The 22,891-nt window shown below is 37.6% G+C and overlaps 1 protein-coding gene across 1 annotated transcript in view; it reads left to right on the plus strand.

The window, feature by feature from the left end:
- The window catches only part of LARP1B (La ribonucleoprotein 1B), a 157,216-nt gene that overhangs the window by 101,946 nt on the left and 32,379 nt on the right, over positions 1-22,891 (plus strand). Inside the window, exons 13-14 of the mRNA XM_053578369.1 lie at positions 19,264-19,475; positions 19,927-20,033. Of these exons, the coding sequence (XP_053434344.1) occupies positions 19,264-19,475; positions 19,927-20,033 (319 nt within the window). The remainder of the gene's footprint in view (positions 1-19,263; positions 19,476-19,926; positions 20,034-22,891) is intronic.

The raw sequence follows: 22,891 nt of genomic DNA on the forward strand, positions 1-22,891 counted from the left end.
TTTGTTTATTTTTGTTGTTGCAATTGCCATGGCAGTCTTCTTCATGAAGTCTTCCCCCAGGCCAATATCTTCCAGTGTTTTTCCTATGCTTTCTTGGAGGATTTGTATTGTTTCATGCCTTAAGTTTAAGTCCTTTATCCATCTTGAATCAATTTTTGTGAGTGGGGAAAGGTGTGGGTCCAGTTTCAGTCTTTTACATGTAGACATCCAGTTCTCCCAACACCATTTATTGAATAGGGAGTCTTTCCCCCAAGGTATGTTCTTGTTTGGTTTATCAAAGATTAGGTGGTTGTAAGATGTTAGTTTCATTTCTTGGTTTTCAATTCGATTCCAAGTGTCTATGTCTCTGTTTTTGTGCCAGTACCATGCTGTCTTGAGCACTATGGCTCGGTAGTACAGACTAAAATCTGGTATGCTGATGCCCCCAGCTTTATTTTTATTACAGAGAACTGCCTTAGCTATACGGGGTTTTTTCCGGTTCCATACAAAACGCAGAATCATTTTTTCCAAATCTTGAAAGTACGATCTTGGTATTTTGATAGGAATGGCATTGAATAGGTAGATTGCTTTGGGAAGTATAGACATTTTAACAATGTTGATTCTTCCCATCCATGAGCATGGTATGTTCTTCCATTTGTTAATATCCTCTGCTATTTCCTTTCTGAGGATTTCATAGTTTTCTTTATAGAGGTCCTTCACCTCCTTCGTTAGGTATATTCCTAGGTGTTTCATTTTCTTTGAGACTATGGTGAAGGGAGTTGTGTCCTTAATTCGCTTCTCATCTTGACTGTTATTGGTGTACACAAAGGCTACTGACTTGTGGACATTGATTTTATATCCTGAAACATTACTGTATTTTTTGATGACTTCTAGGAGTCTTGTGGTTGAGTCTTTGGGGTTCTCTAAGTATAAGATCATGTCGTCAGCAAAGAGGGAGGGTTTGACCTCCTCTGCTCCCATTTGGATTCCCTTTATTTCCTTGTCTTGCCTAATTGTATTGGCTAGAACTTCCAGCACTACGTTGAATAGTAAAGGTGACAGAGGACAACCTTGTCTGGTTCCAGTTCTAAGAGGAAAAGCTTTCAGTTTTACTCCATTCAGTAAAATATTGGCTGTGGGTTTGTCATAGATAGCTTCAATCAGTTTTAGAAATGTGCCACCTATGCCTATACTCTTCAGTGTTCTAATTAGAAAAGAATGCTGGATTTTATCAAATGCTTTTTCTGCATCTATTGAGAGGATCATGTGATCTTTATTTTTGCCTCTGTTAATATGGTGGATAACGTTTATAGACTTGCGTATGTTAAACCAGCCTTGCATCCCTGGGATGAAGCCTACTTGATCATGATGAATGACTTTTTTGATGATAAGCTGTAATCTATTGGCTAGGATTTTGTTGAGAATTTTTGCGTCTATGTTCATGAGTGAGATTGGTCTGAAATTCTCCTTTTTGTTTGGGTCTTTTCCTGGTTTTGGTATCAGGGTGATGTTTGCTTCATAGAATGTGTTGGGGAAGATTCCTTCTTCCTCAGTTTTTTGGAATAATTTCTGCAGTACAGGAATAAGCTCTTCCTTGAAGGTTTGATAGAATTCTGGAGTGAAGCCATCTGGACCAGGGCATTTTTTGGTTGGAAGATTTTTTATTGTTTCTTTGATCTCAGTGCTTGAAATTGGTCTGTTCAGGAGCTCTATTTCTTCCTGGCTGAGTCTAGGGAGAGGGTGTGATTCCAAATATTGATCCATTTCTTTCACATTGTCAAATTTCTGGGCATAGAGTTTCTGGTAGTATTCAGAGATGATCTCTTGTATCTCTGTGGGATCAGTTGTTATTTCCCCTTTATCGTTTCTGATTGAGGTTACTAGAGATTTTACTTTTCTATTCCTCGTTAGTCTGGCCAATGGTTTATCTATTTTATTTATTTTTTCAAAAAACCAACTCCTTGTTTCATTAATTTTCTGAATGATTCTTTTGTTTTCAATTTCATTGATCTCTGATTTGATTTTGGATATTTCTTTTCTTCTACTGAGTTTAGGCTTAGATTGTTCTTCTTTTTCCAATTCCATAAGATCTCTTGTGAGATTGTTGATGTGCTCTCTTTCTGTTTTTCGAATGTAGGCATCTAAAGCGATGAATTTTCCTCTCAAAACTGCTTTTGCAGTATCCCACAGATTTTGGTAGCTTGTGTCTTCATTGTTGTTATGCTCAAGGAAGTTAATGATTTCCTGTTTTATTTCTTCCTTCACCCATCTGTTATTCAACAGAAGATTGTTTAGTTTCCGTGCCTTTGGGTGGGGTTGAGCATTTTTGTTAGAGTTGAGTTCCACCTTTAGTGCCTTATGGTCTGAGAAGATACAAGGTAAAATTTCAATTCTTTTGATTCTGTTGATATTTGTTTTGTGTCCCAGGATATGATCAATTTTGGAGAATGTTCCATGGGGTGATGAGAAGAATGTATATTCTTTATCTTTGGGATGGAGTGTTCTATATGCGTCTATCAGGCCCAGTTGTTCTACGGTCTCATTTAAGTCTCTTATATCCTTGTTTAATTTCTGTTTAGAGGATCTGTCCAGCTCTGTAAGAGGAGTGTTAAGGTCCCCTGTTATTATGGTATTATCAGATATCATATTGCTCAGACTGAGTAAGGTCTGTTTCAAGAATCTGGGAGCACTTAAATTGGGTGCATAGATATTTAGAATTGAAATGTCTTCTTGTTGTATTTTTCCCTTGACCAATATAAAGTGACCATCTTTGTCTTTTTTGACTTTAGTTGCTTTTTTTTTTGTAGAGACAGAGTCTCACTTTATGGCCCTCGGTAGAGTGCCGTGGCCTCACACAGCTCACAGCAACCTCCAACTCCTGGGCTCAAGCGATTCTCTTGCCTCAGCCTCCCGAGTAGCTGGGATGATAGGCGCCCGCCACAACGCCCGGCTATTTTTTTTGTTGTTGCAGTTCGGCCTGGGCCGGGTTTGAACCCGTCACCCTCGGTATATGGGGCCGGCGCCTTACCGACTGAGCCACAGGCGCCGCCCGTTGACTTTAGTTGCTTTAAATCCACATGTATCTGAAAATAAGATTGCAACTCCTCTTTTCTTCTGAATTCCATTGGCCCGAAAAATTGTCTTCCAACCCTTGACTCGGAGCTTTAATTTGTCTTTTGAAGCCAGGTGTGTTTCTTGCAGACAGCAAATGGATGTCTTGTGTTTTTTAATCCAGTCAACCAATCTATGTCTCTTCAGTGGGGAATTCAAGCCATTAACATTTATTGAGATAATTGATAAGTGTGGTAGTATTCTATTCGTCTTATTTTGTGAGAGTCCATTGCTTAGTTTTATCTTTTGCATCAGTGTGGAGGTTTGGTTCTGTCCTTTAATTTCTGAGTTCTTACTTTGCTGCTGATCCATTGTGGTGGTCAGTGTGCAGAACAGGTTGAAGTATTTCCTATAGAGCTGGTCTTGTTGTGGCGAATTTCCTCAATGTTTGTATATCCGTAAATGATTTGATTTCTCCATCAATTTTGAAGCTTAGCTTAGCAGGGTACAGAATTCTGGGCTGGAAATTGTTCTGTTTAAGTAGATTAAAGGTAGATGACCATTGTCTTCTTGCTTGGAAAGTTTCATTAGAGAAGTCTGTGGTCACTCTGATGGATTTGCCCCTATAGGTCAACTGGCGCTTACTCCTGGCAGCTTGCAGAATCTTTTCTTTTGTCTTGACTTTGGACAGGTTCATCACAATGTGTCTTGGAGAAGTTCGGTTAGAGATGAGGCGACCTGGGGTCCGATATCCCTCTGAAAGCAGTGTGTCAGAATCTTTGGTGATATTTGGGAAATTTTCTTTTATAATATTCTCTAGTATGGCTTCAATTCCTCTGGGGCATTCTTCTTCCCCTTCTGGAATTCCTATAGCTCGTATGTTGGAACGCTTCATAAAGTCCTATAATTCTGAGAGTGAACGTTCTGCTTTCTCTCTCTTCTTTTCTGCCTCTTTTACTATCTGAGTTATCTCAAAAACTTTGTCTTCTACCTCTGAAATTCTTTCTTCTGCATGGTCTAACCTGTTGCTGATACTTTCCATTGCATCTTTAAGTTCCCTGATTGACTGTTTCATTTCCTTCAGCTCTGCTATATCCTTTTTATATTCTTCATATCGTTCATCTCTGATTTGATTCTGTTTTTGGATTTCCTTTTGGTTATTTTCCACTTTATTAGCAGTTTCCTTCATTGTTTCCATCATTTCTTTCATTGTTTTCAACATGTGTATTCTAAATTCCCTTTCTGTCATTCCTAACATTTCTGTATAGGTGGAATCCTCTGCAGTAGCTACCTCGTGGTCCCTTGGCGGGGTTGTTCTGGACTGGTTCTTCATGTTGCCTGAAGTTTTCTGCTGATTCTTCCTCATGGGTGATTTCTTTTATCTGTTTCCTTGCCCTAATTTTCCTTTCACTTCCTCTTGCTCTTTAAGTTCTTGTGCCTGTGGACTAAGGGTTACAGGACCAGAAGGGTGAGAAGGTTTAAGAGCAAAAAAGGGATGAAAGAAAGGAGGACTGAGTGATAAGGAAAAAAAAAGAAAAATAGAGAAAGGAGAGGGGGTGGGTAAAAGGAATATTGACAAAAAGAAGAGAGGCACAGAAAGAGGGAGACAGAGCAATATAGGTGTACAGTAGGTGTACAATATAGGTGTACTTTGATACAACCTTAAAAAAAGAAAAAACCACCTTCTGGGGGTGCCCAGTTGGGTGGTTCCCTTGAGGTCAGCAGCTCTTTGCTAACCTGATCAGACACAGAACCCCACCTCCACCAAGTAGAGAGGAAAGACAAAAATGCTATAAATCAAACCAAAACAAGCAAACAGAAAACTTTACGGGATAAAATTGGCTGGAAAAACCAAATAATAGCAGTAGAAACACTAACAAAAATGAAGTTCTAATTATTGAAATAGGCAGCAATGGGAAATTATAATTAAACTAGAAAAATTGAGAAAGAAAAAGGATCTGTATGGAAAAGGTTGAACTTAAAAAACAAAACAACAATCCACAACATCAAAATAGACAAAAAAAACAACCAAACCAAAAAAAAAAAAAAAAAACACACAACCAAAAACAAAGCAGTATGTATATGTTGTTGAATATTGTCTGGGCAACACGTGGTCTTCTGGAGTATGAGATGTTAATCACAGTTCTGATATGACTGGAGGCTGCTAGTTTCTCAAACCCCAGCAGGTAGACACCCTAAATCTCTCTTCAGCCCACTTAAAAGGCACTTTGAACTTGTTCACTTACTGAGTAGAAGCTTTCTCCGGGAAGTGCTTGTCGCTGGAATCACTGCTGAAGTGGCTATCCACTTACCCTGTGTGTCAAAACTGGTCTCCCTCTGCCCCCGAGGGTTAGGGCTGCAAGGCAGCTCAGACCCTGCCCTTAGGCTACTTGTTCGCTGGGTTACCAGCTCCCACCCAATTCCAGCTCTGTGACCCTGAGGGCGGAGCTTGCCAGGGCAGATCGGTCACAATGTCTGCCTGTGACCCAGAGCCAAACACTATTAGCTCCGTCTGGCTCAGCGGCTCAGACTGGGGCCCTAGACAAAGGCCAAAGTTCTCCGCACTCCTGCTCAGGCTCTCCCCAAGGCAGTTGAGCTGAGTGCCAAGTCCAAAGACACCAAAACAGTTCACAGGTAAGGCCTTTCTGGTTTGCAGTCTCGCTGCTTCTGAACTTACAGTTGCGGGCGGGTTTAGACGGATTGAACACATGCAACCACTTGCCAGTTTTCCACTGTTTTAGTCCTCCTCTTGGGGTCCAGAAGTCTCTCGCTGACTCCCTGTATCCTCTCAGGGGTGATGATAGGCAGATCCCACCAGCCAGAGATGCCTGGAGTCCTATATCCCCAGACTCACAGTGCCCAGATGCAAGGAAGCTGTTACTCGGCTGCCATCTTGCTCCGCCTTGAGAATTAATACTTCTTAACCATATCGTAGAGAAAACAAAAGTCACAGATAAGGGTGGCGCCTGTGGCTCAGTGAGTAGGGCGCCGGCCCCATATGCTGAGGGTGGTGGGTTCAAACCCAGCCCCGGCCAAACTGCAACAACAACAACAAAAAAATAGCCGGGCGTTGTGGCTGGTGCCTGTAGTCCCAGCTGCTCGGGAGGCTGAGGCAAGAGAATCGCTCTAAGCCCAAGAGTTAGAGGTTGCTGTGAGCCGTGTGACGCCACAGCACTCTACCTGAGGGCGGTACAGTGAGACTCTGTCTCTACGAAAAAAAAAAAAAAGCATTATAGAAATCTAAAACCTTAAAATCAGTATGAAAATGACAAATATCAACAGAAAAAAATAAAACATGAACAGAAGTTTTACATTGGAAAAACCAATATCCAATAAATAGAAAAGATGTTATCTTTGCTGAGATCTGCTAATTAAAATCACATTGACCTACATATTATAGCCCAGCAGTTTCACTTTAAAAGATGCTCTTGCAAAGTTTTCCAAGAGAACATTTATAGCAGCCTTGTTCATAATAGAAAAATCAAAAATAAGTGCCTCTTTATGGTAGAATATAACATGTATTATGCTCATGCTTAGGAAAAATATGACCAGTGGAAAATGAGAGAACTAACTATGTGTGACAGAATAGGTTAATCTAAAAATATAGGATTATAAAATAAGCTAGACACAGAGTTCATTTGATGTAATATTATTATATAAAGAATAAAATTCATGGATACATGCATAGCATGTAGAAGCCATAAATAGAAGTAAGGGAAATTATTAGTATAAAAATTCAATATAGTGGTTTGCTCTTGAGAAAAATGAGGAAATCCTATCTGGAAAGTATGTACATGTGTTAACTAGCAACTAGAATTTATGTATAGGTCTAGATAGTGGGTGTGTATCACCTCTATTTTTAAATGTAAATATATATTTATTAATCTTCATGTGCTATAATCTTCAGCTGAACAAAATAAAAGCAAAAATTAAGAACATAGAAACTGATCCTATTTATTATTTTGACAAGAAATATTGACTAGATTAACATTCATATTAAAAGATAATTTTAGATTGGGTCTTTAAAAATTCGCTGTGTTCTATTTGTATGTCATAAATATACAGAAAGATTGAAAAGTAAAGGATGGGAAGTTGTATAAAAGAATGATCCTAATATAAAGAATCGCTATAGCTATTATGAAATCGAATTTAAAGAATAAAGAAAGTGGCTACTTTCACTATCTTCTATATCTATCTTCCTATTTATCCCCTATACTTTCTCCAAGCAGGCCTCTGCCCTCCAGATTCCAAATCAGCTTTTGATAGTGCCACCAGAGACATGCTTAAGAGAGATCAAATCAATCCTTGTCTGACATCGGCATTAGATCAGATTAATCACTGTGTCTTCAGACACATTCTTCTTCCCGGACGTTTATTCATTTAATTCTTCTTCTGCCTTTTGGAATCTCATTTGCTGGTTCTTCACAATTTCCCTGATCTCTAAAATTTGGATGCTTTAGGATTCAGTCCTCAAATTTCTTCTCTTTTTTACATCTTCAATAACTCCTCAGGTAACAGCATCAGGTCTCATGGGTTTTATTTGTTTTTATTTTTCTTGAGATAGGGTCTAGCTCTGACATCCAGGCTAGAGTACAGTGGCCAGATCGTATCTCACTACAGCCTTGAACTTCTGGACTCAAGCAATCCTCCTGCTTTAATCTCCTAAATAGCTGGAACTACAGGCATGCACCATCACACCTGGCTAACTTTTTGGTTTTCTGTAGACAGGGTCTCAGTCTGTTGCCTAGGCTGGTCTCAAATTCCTAGCTTCAAGCAATCCTGTGCCTCTGGAATTATAGGCATGAGCTATTGTACCTGCTGTCATGGGTTTTAGGTAGTGTCATTTTACTAATGAGTGTTAAATTATTATGTACAGACAAAACTTTCACTCTGTATTCCAGATAGATATTCAACTTTGTAGTCAACAGTTCTACTTGTATATTTTATTATTTTCATATGTCCAAAATCCAAATTCTGAATTCCCTGCTCTACCCAAGGACTTGTCCTTCCAGATCTCTACCTCTCTGTAAATATTATCGCGATCTTTCCAGTTGCACAAGTCAAAAAATCTTCATGTTGTTTTTGATTACTTTGTCTTTCTTTTCTTTTCTTTTTTTTTTTTTTTGAGACAGAGTCTCACTGTGTTACCCTCAGTTAGAGTGCTGTGCTGTCACAGCTCACAGAAGCCTCAAACTCTTGGGCTTAAGCAATTCTCTTGCCTCAGCCTCCGAAGCAGCTGGGGCTACAGGTGCCCTCCATAGTGCCTGATTATTTTTTGGTTGCAGTTGTTTAGCCGGCCCAGGCTGGGTTCAAACCTGCCACCTTTGGTGTATATGGCTGGTGCCTCAACCACTGTGCTACAGGCGCCAAGCTGATCACTTTGTTTTCAATCTCTTGTGTCTTATTTATTGGCAGCTTCTATTCGTTATCCTTTAAAATACAGTAGACCCTCTGTAAGTTGGGACTGTGACAAACTGGTCAACATATAAAGGTGGTTAACATAAAGAACTAGGCTTGCTGTCTGGTCTATGAAAATTGGCTTAACTTAAGGAGTGGTCAAAGTAGGGAGGTGATCAACTATGGAGGTTCTACTGTATATTCAGAATCTAACCACTTTTATCATCTCCATTTCTGTAACCCTGCAATGTCACGATCATCTTCCCTTAGGCTAATTATAATAAAATCCTAACCTATAACCTTCTTTTCATTATGACCACCCAACAAGGATTCAGAATTATGATTTTTATGTCCCTTTAACAAATTATGTATATTTAAGATATACAACATGATGCATTGATATTCATAGTGAAATGGTTATGATAGTCAAGCCAATTAACAGATCCATAATCTCACATACCCTTTTGTTTTGGGGGTGAGAACAACTAAAATCTTCTCTCTTAGCAGAAATATCAAATAGAATATAATACTATTAACTATTATCCTATCTCTAGACTTATTCTTCCTACGTATCTACAACTTTGAATCATTTGAGCTGCATCTCTCCAGCCCCTGCCCCAATACCACTCCAGAACCTACTGTTTTATTGTCTGTATCTATATATTTAATATTTTACTTTTTAAAATTCCATATATAAGTGAGGTCATGCACCATTTTTCTTTCTGTGTCTGGTTTATTTTACTTAGCATAATCCAGATTCATCCTTGCTGTGGCAAATGGCAGGATCTCCTTTTTAAAGACTAAATAGGGTGGTGCCTGTGGCTCAAAGGAGTAGGGTGCCGGCCCCATATACCGGAAGTGGCGGGTTCAAACCCAGCCCTGGTCAAAAAAGACTAAATAATATTCTATTGTACTAATATATGTATAGCAATACTTCTTTTTTTTTTTTTTTTTTTGAGACAGAGTCTCCTTGGGTGGCTATGCTACCTTAAACTCTTATGCTTGAGCAATCCCCTTGCCCCAGCCTCCCGAGTAGCTGGGACTACAGATGCCCATCACTAAGTCCGGCTGGTTTTTCTATTTTAGAAAAAAGATCTCACTCTTACTCAGGCTGATCTTGAACTCCTGAGCTCAAGCAATCCACCCACCTTGGCCTCCCAGAGTGCTAGGATTACAGGTGTAAGCCAATGTGCCCAGCCCTACCAATACTTCTTTATTCATCAGTAGACTGACACTTCAGTTGTTTCCATTTCTTGGCTATTATGAATAACGTGATGATGAACATGAGAGTGCAGGTACCTTTATGAGATGGGGATTTCATTTCCTTTTGTTATATACCCAGAAGAAGAATTGTTGGATTGTATTAGAATTCTACTTTTAATTTATTTAGGGATCTCTGTATTGTTTTCCACAATGGCTGCTGCATCAATATATCTTTTCTTATACCAGATGGCCATTTTTTAACTTTTTATTCACCAGACCCAGTCTTTCTTTCTTTCTTTTTTTTTTTTTTTTTTAACAGATATGGTCTACCTTTGTTGCCCAAGGCTGGAGTAGTGCAAATCAGAGCTCACTTTAGCTTCCAACTGCAGGGGTTTAGAGATCCTTTTGCCTCAGCCTCCTTAGTAGCTATGATTCATAGGTGCATCCCACCACATCTAGCTAATTTTTTAATTTTTTGTAGAGATGAGGTCTTGCTATGTTGAGCAGGCTGGTCTCAAATTCTTGGCCTGAAGCGAATCTCTCACCTCAGCCTCTCAAATGAGCCAGTAGGCCTCATCCTAGTGGCCATTTTTGTGTCTTCTTTGGAGAAATATCTCTTCAGGTCCTTCGCCCATATTTTAATCAAGTTAGTCTATTTATCCAGACTTTACCATTTCTGTATATTTCCTCCATTTTTGATGTTCTATGTTTCCTCTGGCATCATTTTCTTTGAAGTACTTTCTTTAACAGTTCTTTTAGAGCAGTTAATTTAGTTGGCTATGATTTATCTTAGTTTTCCTTCATCTTAGAATGTCTTCACTTCACCTTTAGTGACAAAAATATTTTCACTGGGTAAAGAATTCTGAATTGACAATTCTTTCCTTTTGGCACTTTAAAATTGCTATACCACTCTTTTCTAGTCTTCACGTTTTTGATAAAGAAATTCATAGTCATTTGGGCTGTTCCCCCATAGGTAATACATTCTTTCTCTCTAAGTGCTTTAAAGATATACATATACATATATATATATATATACACACCTATATACACATACATATATATCCATATATACATATATAATATGTAAAGATATATATATCAAAGATACAAATATTTAAAAATATATATATATTGTATTTTTTTTGTCTTAAGTTTTCAGCAAGTAGAGTGTGATGTGTCTGGGTAAGTTCTTTTAGTGTATTCTGGATGGACTTTTCCTAGTTATTTGACTCTGTGGTTTATGTCTTTGGCTAAACTTAGGAAGTTTTTCATTATAACGTCTTCAAAAATATTTTTAGCCCTGCATTTTTTTATTTTCTTTATGTTTTTTTTTTTTTGTAGAGACAGAGTTTCACTTTATGGCCCTGGGTAGAGTGCCGTGGCATCACACAGCTCACAGCAACTTCCAACTCCTGGGCTTAAGCAATTCTCTTGCCTCAGCCTCCCAAGCAGCTGGGACTACAGGCGCCCGCCACAACGCCCGGCTATTTTTTTGTTGCAGTTCGGCCGGGGCCGGGTTTGAACCTGCCACCCTCGGTATATGGGGCCGGTGCCTTATGGACTGAGCCACAGGTGCCGCCCTTTTTATTTTTATTATTATTATTTTTTTGAGACCTAGTCTCACTATGTTGCCCTGGGTAGAGTGCCATGGTTCACAGCAACCTCAAACTCTTGGGCTCAAGTGATTCTCTAGTCTCAGCCTCCCAAGTAGCTGAGACTACAGGCACTTGCCACAATGCCAGGCTATTTTTAGAGATGGGGTCTCGCTCCTGCTCAGGCTGGTCTTGAACTGAGCTCAAGCAATCCTGTGTATCTTGGCCTCTCAAAGTGCTAGGATTACAGGTGTGAGTCACCACGCCTGGCCGCTAGGCCTGCATTTTTTCTTTTTTTTTTTCCTCTCCTAGACCTTCATGACTGCTGTCCAGGTTTCTGAGACTCAGCTAGTATTTTTTCCATTGTTTTTTCTCTGACGTTGAGATTGGATAATTTCTGTTGATTTTGGCTACTTTTAATGTCTCTTTTTTATCAGTCATTTTAAGTACTTTATTTCTGATTGCTTTGGAGTTTTCTTTCTTTTTTATTTTTTTAGAGACACAGTCTTACTTTGTCACCCTCGGTAGAGTGCTGTGGCATCACAGTTCACAGCAACTTCCAGCTCTTAGGCTTAGGTGATTCTCTTGCCTCAGCCTCCCGAGTAGCTGGGACTAGAGGACCCTGCCACAATGCCTGGCTATTTTTTTGTTGCAGTTTGGCCGGGGCCGGGTTTGAACCTAACCACCCTTGGTATATGGGGCTGTCAACCTACTCACTGAGCCACAGGTACCGCCAAGTTTTCTTTTTTCTTTTTTTTTTTTTTTTTTTGAGACAGAGTCTCAAACAGTCACCCTGGGTAGAATGCTGTGGCATCACAGCTCACAGTAACCTCCAACTTATGGTCTTAAGCAACTCTCTTGCCTCAGCCTCCCAAGTAGGTGGGACTGTAGGCACCCGCCACAACACTCGGCTATATATAATTGTTGGTTGTAGTTGTCATTGTTATTTGGCGGCCTGGGCTGGATTCGAACTCTCCAGCTTTGGTGTATGTGGCCAGCACCCTAGCCATTGAACTATAGGCACCGAGCCTATAATTGCTTTGGAGTAGTTTTCATTTTTATTTTGCTTGGGCCTATTGAGTTTTTTGAATCTATGTATCTATATATTTTTAATCAAATTTTGAAAATGTTTGGTGGTGATTTTCAATTAAAATTGGCATCATTTTCTTTGTCTGAAGTACTTTCTTTTTCTTTCTTTCTTTTTATTTTTTGGAGACACCGTCTCACTATGTTGCCCTGGGTAGAGTGCTGTAGCATCACATCTCACAGCAACCTCAAACTCTTGGGCTTAAGTGATTCTCTTGCTTCAGCCTCCCAAGTAGCTGGGACTACAGGTGTCCGCCACAACACCAGCTATTTTTTGGTTGCAGTTGTCATTGTTGTTTAGCAAGCCCCAGCTGGGCTCAAACCCGCCAGCTCCAGTATATGTGGCTGGCACCCTACTCACTGAGCTATGGGCACCAAGCCTGTCCTAAGTACTTTCTTTAGCAGTTGTTTTAAAGCAGTTCATTTACTTGGTTGGCTATGATTTAGCTTAGTTCTCCTTATCTAGTTTTATTGATGTTTAAGTTAAAGCATCAATAATTATTTCTTGTTCTTTTTCTTCTTTCTCCCTTTTTGTTTCTTTTCTGAGACAGAGTAGTTTCACTTTGTTGCCCTCAGTAGAGTACCATGGCATCCTTATAGCTCCCAGCAACCTCAAACTCTTGGGCCTTAGCGATCCTCTTGCCTCACCTTCCCCAGTAGCTGGGACTACATGCATGTACCACCATGCCTAGCTGATTTTTCTATTTTTAGTAGAGACGGGGTCTCACTCTTGCTCAGGCTGGTCTTGAACTCTTGAGCTCAAGCAGTCCATCTGCCTCAGCCTCACGGAATGCTAGGATTACAGGCATGAGCCTCTTTCTCTCTTTCTACAATAACGTGTATATTAGACCACTTGAAGTTGCCCCGTACCTCACTTGTGTTCTTTTTTATTTTATTTTATTTTTTGAGACAGAATCTTGCTCCATGCAACCTCAAATTTCTGAATTTCTAGGTTCAAGCGATCCTGCTTCACTCCCAAAGTGCTAGGATTACAGGCCTGAGCCTCTGAGCCTGGCTGCTCTGTTCTTATTTTGTTTCATTTCTATTCCCTTTTCTCTCTCTCTCTCTCTCTCTCTCTATCTCTGTGTGTGTGTGTGTTTAAGTAATTTCTATTTCTCTCTCTTCCAGATTATTAGTCTTCTCTTCTATGGTGTCTATTAATTCCATCCATTTATTTTTACATTTCAGCTGTTGAATTTTTTTTCTTTAGAAGCTTGATTGAGTTCTCTCCGGCAAAGAGTTCTCTTTTATATGCCCATGTCTCTTCTTTTTTTTTTTGTAGAGACAGAGTCTCACTTTATGGCCCTCGGTAGAGTGCCGTGGCCTCACACAGCTCACAGCAACCTCCAACTCCTGGGCTTAAGCAATTCTCTTGGCTCAGCCTCCCAAGCAGCTGGGACTACAGGTGCCCCCCACAACGCCCGGCTATTTTTTGGTTGCAGTTTGGCCAGGGCCGGGTTTGAACCCGCCACCCTCGGTATATGGGGCTGGCGCCCTACTGACTGAGCCACAGGCGCTGCCCGTCTCTTCTTCTTTTTTTTTTTTTTGTAGAGACAGAGTTTAACTTTACCGCCTTCGGTAGAGTGCCGTGGCATCACACTGCTCACAGCAACCTCCAGCTCTTGGGCTTAGGCGACTCTTTTGCCTCAGCCTCCCAAGCAGCTGGGACTACAGGTGCCCACCACAACGCCCGGCTATTTTTTTGTTGCAGTTTGGCCAGGGCCGGGTTTGAACCCGCCACCCTCGGTATATGGGGCCCGTGCCCTACTCACTGAGCCACAGTGCTGCCCCCCATGTCTCTTCTTTTATATGCTCATGCTTTCCTCTACTTTATTGAATACACAAAATATAGTTATAACTTTTTTTGCTAGCAGTGTATAAATTCAGTATTTGAATCCATGTCGGTTTGACTGCTTTAGTTTGGTAGCAGGCAAATTATGGCCCATAAACTGAAACTGGCCTGCCGGGGACCAGTCTGGTCTCTCTGTTCATTTATATATGGTGTGTGGCTTTTTCATGTTACAGAGGTAGGGAAGAGGTGTTTCTGCAGATACCTTATGATCCAGAAAGTTAAAAATATTTACTATTTGGCATTTATTTATAACAAACCCAATGTGTCAGTGCTCATGTTAGTACTACTGACCTTCAGTGAATACTAACATCAGAATGTTTTATTTTTATAAAGAGCTGGACAAAGCTCGTACAGTTCAGGTATGAAGCTGTGCAATAATTGGATGTAGTCATGATAAAATTTGGAAAATCTTAAGTAGTAGAATAGTTTGCACACCCCTAAGTCCAGTGATTTTTAAATTTAACATATTTAAGATTTGCTTGTAAACCTTGTTGAAACGGTTTGAAGGATTCTTTACCAAATTTCTGGTTCAGCAAGTTAAGTGGGATCTGAGAATATACGTTTCTAACAAGTACCTATCTGGGGTCCTGAAACTACGGCCCATGGGCCACATGTGGCTGTCTGATTGTATTTGTTCCCGTTTTGTTTTTTTACTTCAAAATAAGATATGTACAGTGTGCATAGGAATTTGTTCATAGTTTTTTTTTTTTTTTTTTTTTTTAACTATAGTTAGGCCCTTCAACGGTCTGAGGGACAGTGAACTAGCCCCCTATTTAAAAAGTTTGAGGACATCTGACATAGGTCATGTTGATGGTGCTCGTTGGGATCACACTTTGAAAATCACTGCTTTAACCTAGTCTCTGAAATACCGTTATTTTTTTGGTAAACTTTTAGCAAAAACTGTAAGGGAGGTAGTCACAATTGAAGTGCCCTGAAGACAAGATGACTTGGTTTGTTTTGTTTTTTTTATAGCTTTCTTGGGGTATAATTTACATACCATAAAATCAACCCACTTTAAGTATATCATTTGATGAGTTTCAGTAAATCTGAATGGGTGTATACTGGCACCACAATCCAGTTTTAGAACAATCTTATCATGTTAAAAAATTAGATTATGCTCATTTGCAATCAGTCACAACACTCAACCTCAGTCTGAGGCAACTAGTTATCCACTTTCCAGAAATTTCATATAAATGGAATTATATGGAGTTATGTGTTGGTTTCTAGCACTTACAGAATATTTTTGATGTTCATGCATGTCATTGTCTGTATCAGTGTGTTGCTCCTTTTTATTGCTAAGAAGTATTATGTAGCATGGAAATACTATATGTTGTTTATCCATTCCACAGTATTTGGATTGTTTCCATTTTGGCTATTATGAAAAAAGCTATTATGAATGATCATATATCAGAGATAGCCCTATGATTTTGATTAAAAGGAAGTTATTACATCTACATGATTTTAATTTGTTATCCTGGGCTTGCAGTTGATAAAAAATGTTAATATGTTTTTGTTCCCTAATTATATGTATTTCAAATAATACATAGTAATATTTTAATATCTACTATGAATATTTTATTCTTACGATTAACTATGTTGTATATAATATATTATAAAAACTTTGCAAAATGTTTCTTTTGAGAGAACCAAAGTGCTCTATAGACCTAAGTCTTCACAAAATTGATATATCTTCTCTTTATTGGTAGGTAAAATTCTCTTTAAACAAACTTAGACTAGAATAAATATAAATAAACCCATCTCACCTAATTTCAGCAATTGTTAGTTTGACATTCTTTTTTATCTATGTCTTTCTTCCTAATTTATTTCTGGTGTTTTATATGGAATCTCAAAATTATATCATTTCTTCTGGAAATACTTCTTTGTGTATTGCAAACTGATAAAGACTTATAAAATATGCATATATATAAATTTTCACAGTATCATTATTTCACATAACAAAATTATAATTTTTAACATCATCTACATTTGAATGTCCCCAGTTGCCCAAAATGTATCTTTTTCAAATCATTTTATTAAATTAGGATGAAACAAGGTGCATATTTTGCATTTGATTGATATGTGTGTATACCATTAAGTCACTCTTAGTTTATAATCATTCCTCTTCTCTTGTTTTTACATGTCAGCGATTTGTTGAAGAAATGGGGTAATTTGCTGTAGGATTTCTTAATGATCTAATTTACCTAATTGTATCTTCTTCCTATCATTTAGTATGTTCTCTTGTCTCCTGTATTGCTAATTAAGTAGAAATACAGAGGACTCAGATACAGAGGATTGAGCATATTCAGGTTTCGATGACAAGGATATTTCTTAGGAAGAGTTGTTTCCTATTGTATCATATATCTGTCTCACTTTTACTGATGTTATGATTGATGATTTGATTCAGGTGTTGTCAGCCTTATCTATTCATTATAAAGTTTCCCTTCAACTTCTTACCAAATGGTTTTAGCACCTATTGATAACTATTCCCTAGAAATCCTATATTTCAGTACAGTTGCAAATAGTGATCTTCTAATTGTATCATTTCTTACCTAGAATTCTTCTTTAAAGAATAATATTCTTTCATCAACTCTTTTATTACCTGAAATTCAATTTTTACAGACAAGGAAGAATAATGCTTCTTTCTTTCTTTTTATTCAGTTTTCAAAATAATGACTTTTGGTGCCCTAACAAACTCTAAATGTGATCGAGTTTTATAGTATTGTTATGAAGCTTCATATTTGACTGGTGGGTGGAACCTCTAAAGTTTGCTCCTGTGTTCTTTGACTTGTGCTACTATTTTTTTGCTTTTTTTTTTTTTAATTTCATTGCTTTGTGGCCCAAGATTTCCCAGGCTTACGTTACACATTTTCTACTCTAGACTTTATTTCCTTGAGGAGAACTGATCAGTGGGAAATGGAATTTACAGATCATAATCTAGGTACCCTTTCTGACTTTGTGTTGCTCCTAGATCTTTGAAGATTTGTTTTGAACAGGTACTGGATTTAACATATTTTTCAGTATATATTCATACTTTTTCTTCAATATTGTATATCTTTTTGGTACAAAGAAAACAATATTTACACAATTCAATTAAGTTTAGCATTCCTTTGGTGATGATATGTTTTTTTTTTCCCTAGAGATTATGTAAGGTAGGCACTCATAATCAACAAAATTGCTATGGCTGTTGTTTTTAGGGAAGCCATAAGACTTGCTCTTATCATCTAATGGGTTGATACGGAAGAAAATAAATTTTAATTTAATAAATGAAACAATGTATGGATAAAATGCAGAGATGGCACAAAAAAGAATTAATTAACTCTGTTGGCAGGAGGTGTTCAAGGAATGCTTCACATTCCCAAGGTAGGTAACATAGGTGCTGAGTATTAAAGGAAGGATCTGAGCTCCCCTAAGTGTACAAAAGATTCAGGAAAGGGACTTCAGACAGAGGAAGAAGTATTTGAAAAGATATGGAACAAAGAAACAGGAACAAGTAGCTTGCTGCTATTTGGGTCACCAAGATTTAGTGGAGAATAACAGTAGATGAGGCCAAGTCAAGCAAGTCTCGCATGCAGTGATAAAGATCCTAGGCTGCTTCCAGAAACAAAAGGAAAACACTGAGGGATTTTTAAGTAGAAATATGAAATGATCTAATTTGCTCCTCAGAATAATCATTTTGGTAGCTGTGAGGAAAGCAGATTGAGAGGGGAAATGGCAAATGGGTAAGTTCACTTTTGACTTTACCGACTTGTGCCTAGAATAGTGCTTGGCCTATAGTAGGCACTTGATATTTGTTGAATGAAAAAGCAAAAGATTACTTTATGAATCAAAGGTTGATAAATCTGAAGAAAAAATATATAGAAATAGCACCTGCCAGGCACGGTGGCTCATGCCTATAATACTAGTGCTCAGGGAGGCTGAGGCAGATGGATAACCTGAGCTCAGGAGTTCAAGACCAATCTGAGCAAAAGCAAGACCCTACCTATCTCTACTAAAATAGAAAAAAAACTAAGGCAGGAGGATTCCTTGAGCCCAAACCGCGGCACTCTACCCAGGGGCAACAGCTTGAGAATATCTCAAAAAAAAAAAAGAAAAGAAATAGAGCCTATATTTTTGTCACTATTACTTGATTTATCTGCTGCCTTACTTAGTGTTTTACCATAAACTTTTATGAACAAATTAATAAGTAAACAATCAAATAGAAAAATAGTCAAAAGATATGAATAGTAAGGTCACAAAAGGGGAAGTCTGAATGTTAACTAGAAATATGAAAAAATGCTCAACTTCACTATTAACAACTAAGAAAATACAAATATTATTTATATCCCATTAGATGGAAAAATATTTAAGAATCTGAACAAAACCCAGTCTTGAACAATTTGTGAAATCATTGGAATTCTCACATGCTGGTGGTGAGAGTGTAAATTGGTGAAACCACTACAGAAAGCAATTTGGCAGTCATTAGAAGATGCACATGTCTTTTGACTTGGCATTTCCACTTAGATATATTTATATCTGAAGAAATGCCTACCCTTGTACAAAGAGAACATGTTCAACAATATTCATTGCAGCATTGTTGATTAAACCACAAATTTGGAAATAACAAATATCTATCTGTAGGAAAATGGATACGTTTTGATACACTTGTTTAACGGCATACTATTTAGCAGTGAAAATGAACATAATTAGAGCTATATGAATAAAACATGAAAAATCTTATAAAATGATGTGTGATTTAACTTACATAAAGCAAATTATGCAAAATAATAGTATTACATATATGTAGTAATAGATCAAAACACCAAATTTGAGAGTGTATTTCTATGGAAGGAAAGTAGGAGGGAAATGAGATTGGGAAGGTTATTCAGGAAGCTTCAGCTTTTCTTTTTAGGGGGAAAGAGGGTCATAAACTGATATAACAATTAAAATTTTGTAAAGCTAGGAGATGGTTAAACTAGTATTTGTTATTTTTTGTTCTTGAATATTCAAAATGTTTCTGGTGAAAAAGTCCTTTTGAGTTTGGAGAATTTCAGAATTAATCCTTATTCTCAAAGTGAAATATTTTTCCTGGCATGTAAATAATTTCAAGAGCTTTTTATTTTGCAGATTTGACTGATGAATTAGCTCAGAAGCTGATGGTTGTTTCAGAAATAACATCAGCAACAATGGCCCGTTCACTGCCCACGGCAGTTCCAGAATCTCCTAGGATTCATCCTGCAAGGACACCCAAAACACCTCGAACACCCAGGTTACAAGATCCTAACAAAACACCAAGATTTTATCCCGTTGTTAAAGAACCAAAAGCCATTGATTTTAAGGTACACAGAGCAACCAGGAATATAAAGCCTGTATTTTGTATCCTTTGACATAACAGAACAGAACTTTTTAGCTTCTATCACATTAAAAAATGTGTATTTTAACTTGTAAGAATTTATTAAAAAGTAGTATTTTACCCTAGTGATGTTTTCTCAGTTTAAGAAATAACTTCTTTTACAGTTAAGTAGTATAAAGACAATTAGAAGGTATGATAAAGAATCATACTAAGATGTATTTCTTTTCATCCTTGTGCTATAAACCTAGCAAAGGGCTTTGTTTGTTGTTTTATAACTTGTATGTGAAGTGGTTGAGTTTTATGACTTCATATGATTTCACAATGTATCACCCACTGTATGAAAATGTTTGAATTGGTTTACAGTCAGAGGGTTTTAATTTACTTGTGGAGTTCACACTGCTAACAGTAATTGCAATGCTTGACTTTATTTTCTTTAGAGTCCAAGAAAGAGAAAAACAAGGCATAGTACAAATCCCCCTCTAGAGTGTCATGTTGGTTGGGTGATGGATTCCAGAGATCATGGGCCAAGAACATCCTCTGTCAGGTACTATATTTGTCAAAGATTGCTTTTTTTGTTCTTGATTTGAAATGTCTTGAAAACAGTTACTAATTATATATTTTGATATATTAAAAATTATTGTTAGCAAGTTAAAGAACAATGAAAATAGTAAAAAGAAGCCAAAAAAGGGAAAATAAACAGGACAATTTTACAAGTACATTAAGGAAATAATTCAGAAGGACAGTTTTTTTTTTCCCTTTAAATTATTTTTACAAACGTGGACTCTTACATTATAAACTAATTAAGTCTAAGTCTATAAAAGTTACTGTTTTTCCTTCAGCGGCACCTGTGGCTCAGTGGGTAGGGCTCCGGCCCCATATATCAAGGGTGGCAGGTTTGAACCCAACCCCGGCCAAAGTGCAACAAAAAATAGCCAGGTGTTGTGGCAGGCGCCTGTAGTCCCAGCTACTTGGGAGGCTGAGGCCAGAGAATCACTTAAGCCCAAGAGTCTGAGGTTGCTATGAGCTGTGACTATTAGTAGGAAATATAATTTATTAGCCTTAATTTTAAAAAAAGGACTATTATTTACCTCAAAAGAGATGACAGAACTTTTAGAGTGCCAGTAATATGCAAAGCAGTATGTTACATTTTGTCCTGTAGAGGTGACACATAGGTGATTGACTGCTCATTGCTTTGTGTTTCTTAAAAACCTGTCTGGTGTTTATATTATATATATTCAGAATAATTACTTTATAGTTTTTCCAGTTGAAAACTTTGAGGAAAAATGTTGTTTGACTGGTTACTAGAGGGGAAGGATTAGTTTCATGATAAGAAATGCTAGGGAAAACGGTCTATAAAACCAGTGTATGGTGCCCCATGATCGCATTAATGTACACAGCTATGATTTAATAAAAAAAAAAAGAGAGAGAGAGAAAGAAAAGAAATGCTAGGGAGTTTATCATGAACTTAAAAATCTTGAAATCTGGGCAGCACCTGTGGCTCAGTGAGTGGGGCGCCGGTCCCATACGCCGGAGGTGGTGGGTTCAAACCCAGCCCCGGCCAAAAACCACAAAAAAAAAAAAAAATCTCAAAATCTGTCTTCTCAGTCATACCTGTTTGGTACTTTAACATTCTTCTCATTAGATATACTGTCCCTAAAAGATAAAATCTATGTGTGTTCTTCTGTACACTTACAGTATACTAATATTATTGTTGAGGTCTAAGCAATTTTAAATTTCTTTCCAAGAGCATTTTTTAGTGGAACAGTATATTTAGAGATCAAATGAATGGTAAAAAAAAAAAAATTAATCAGTAACATTTCATTTAGTTAGAATAGAATTTAGTTTTACATGTAACATTTAGGAAAGAATATGTTAATTTTAAGATTCATATTCTACCACATTATGTCTTTTGCTGTTAATAATAAATATATATAATGATACATTACCAGCCACCACCTCACCATCCAACACAAGTAAAATATGCCAAGAAAGCAGCTACTTAACATGTTAGGCATTTTTCTAGGTACTGATTATATAGCAAGGGACAAGATAGATATAGTCTTTATTTTTCTGGAGCTAAATTCAGGCATGATACACAAGATTTCTAAAAACAGACTTTTATTTTTTAGAGCAGTGTTAGATTTGTAGCAAAATTGTGTGGAAAATACAGAGAGTTCCACATCTGACCGACCCCATACCATAGCCTCTTCCACTATTTATATCTTGAACTAGAGTGGTACATTTATTATAGTCTATAAACCTACTGTTAATACAGCATTATCAGCCAAAGCTTATAGTTTCCACCAGGATTCATTCCTATTGGTATACATACATTCTATGGATTTGAACAAATACAGAATGACTTCTGTAGCCACCATTATATTATCATTCAAACTAGTTTCACTGCCCTAAAAATCTTCTGTGCCTTTGCTCTGCCTGTTCATCCTTTCCTCCCCTGAGCCCTTGGCAATCACTGATCTTTTTACTGTCTCCATAGTTTTGTCCTTTCCAGAAGGTCATAGAGTTGGAATCGTATAGTATATAGCCTTGTCAGGTTGGCTTCTTTCGTGTATTAATATGCATTTAAATTTCTTCCATGTCTTTTAATGGCTTGATATTTCATTTCTTTTTACCACTGAAATAGACCATTGTATGTATGTAACACCACTTATCCACTTAACTACCAAAGGACATCTTAGTTTCTTCCCTGTTTTGACTATAATGAATAAAGCTCTATAAACATCTGTGTACAATGTTTTCAGATCCTTTGGGTAGATACCAAAGAGTATGATTACTGCATTGTATGATAAGAGAATGTTTAGTTTTGTAAGAAACTGCCAAACTGTCTTCCAAAGTGGCTGTATCATTTTGCATTCCCACCAGTAATGTTTCTTTTTGCCCTTGGTAATATCTTATTTTGAGGTCTGCCTTGTCTGATATAAATATAACTGCTCCAGCTTTCTCTTTTCATTCTATTTTTAAATAGATGATCTCTCTATCCCCAAGCCTGGAGTGCAGTAGTATAGTCATAGTTCACTGTAGCCTCAAACTCCTGGGCTCAAGCAATCCTCCGGCCTCTCCCTCACAAGCAGCTGGAACTACTGGTGGGTATCACTGCCCCTGGCTAATTTTTAAATTTTTTTCTGTAGAGACAAGGTCTTGCTATGTTGTCCAGGCTGCTCTCAAACTCCTGGACTTAAGCAATCCTCCAGCCTCAGCCTCCTAAAATGCTGGAAATATAGGCATGAGCCAACTTTATTTTGATCGATGTTTGCAATAGTTTATTTTTTTAAACAATCTCTATCTTTGTATTAAAGTGGATTTCTTTAAACAGCATATATTTCAGTCTTGCCTTGCTTTTTATTATCCAGCCTGACAATATGTCTTTTAAAGAATTTGGAT

The sequence above is a fragment of the Nycticebus coucang genome, chromosome 1 (genome assembly GCF_027406575.1).
Source record: "Nycticebus coucang isolate mNycCou1 chromosome 1, mNycCou1.pri, whole genome shotgun sequence".
Taxonomy (NCBI): domain Eukaryota; kingdom Metazoa; phylum Chordata; class Mammalia; order Primates; family Lorisidae; genus Nycticebus; species Nycticebus coucang.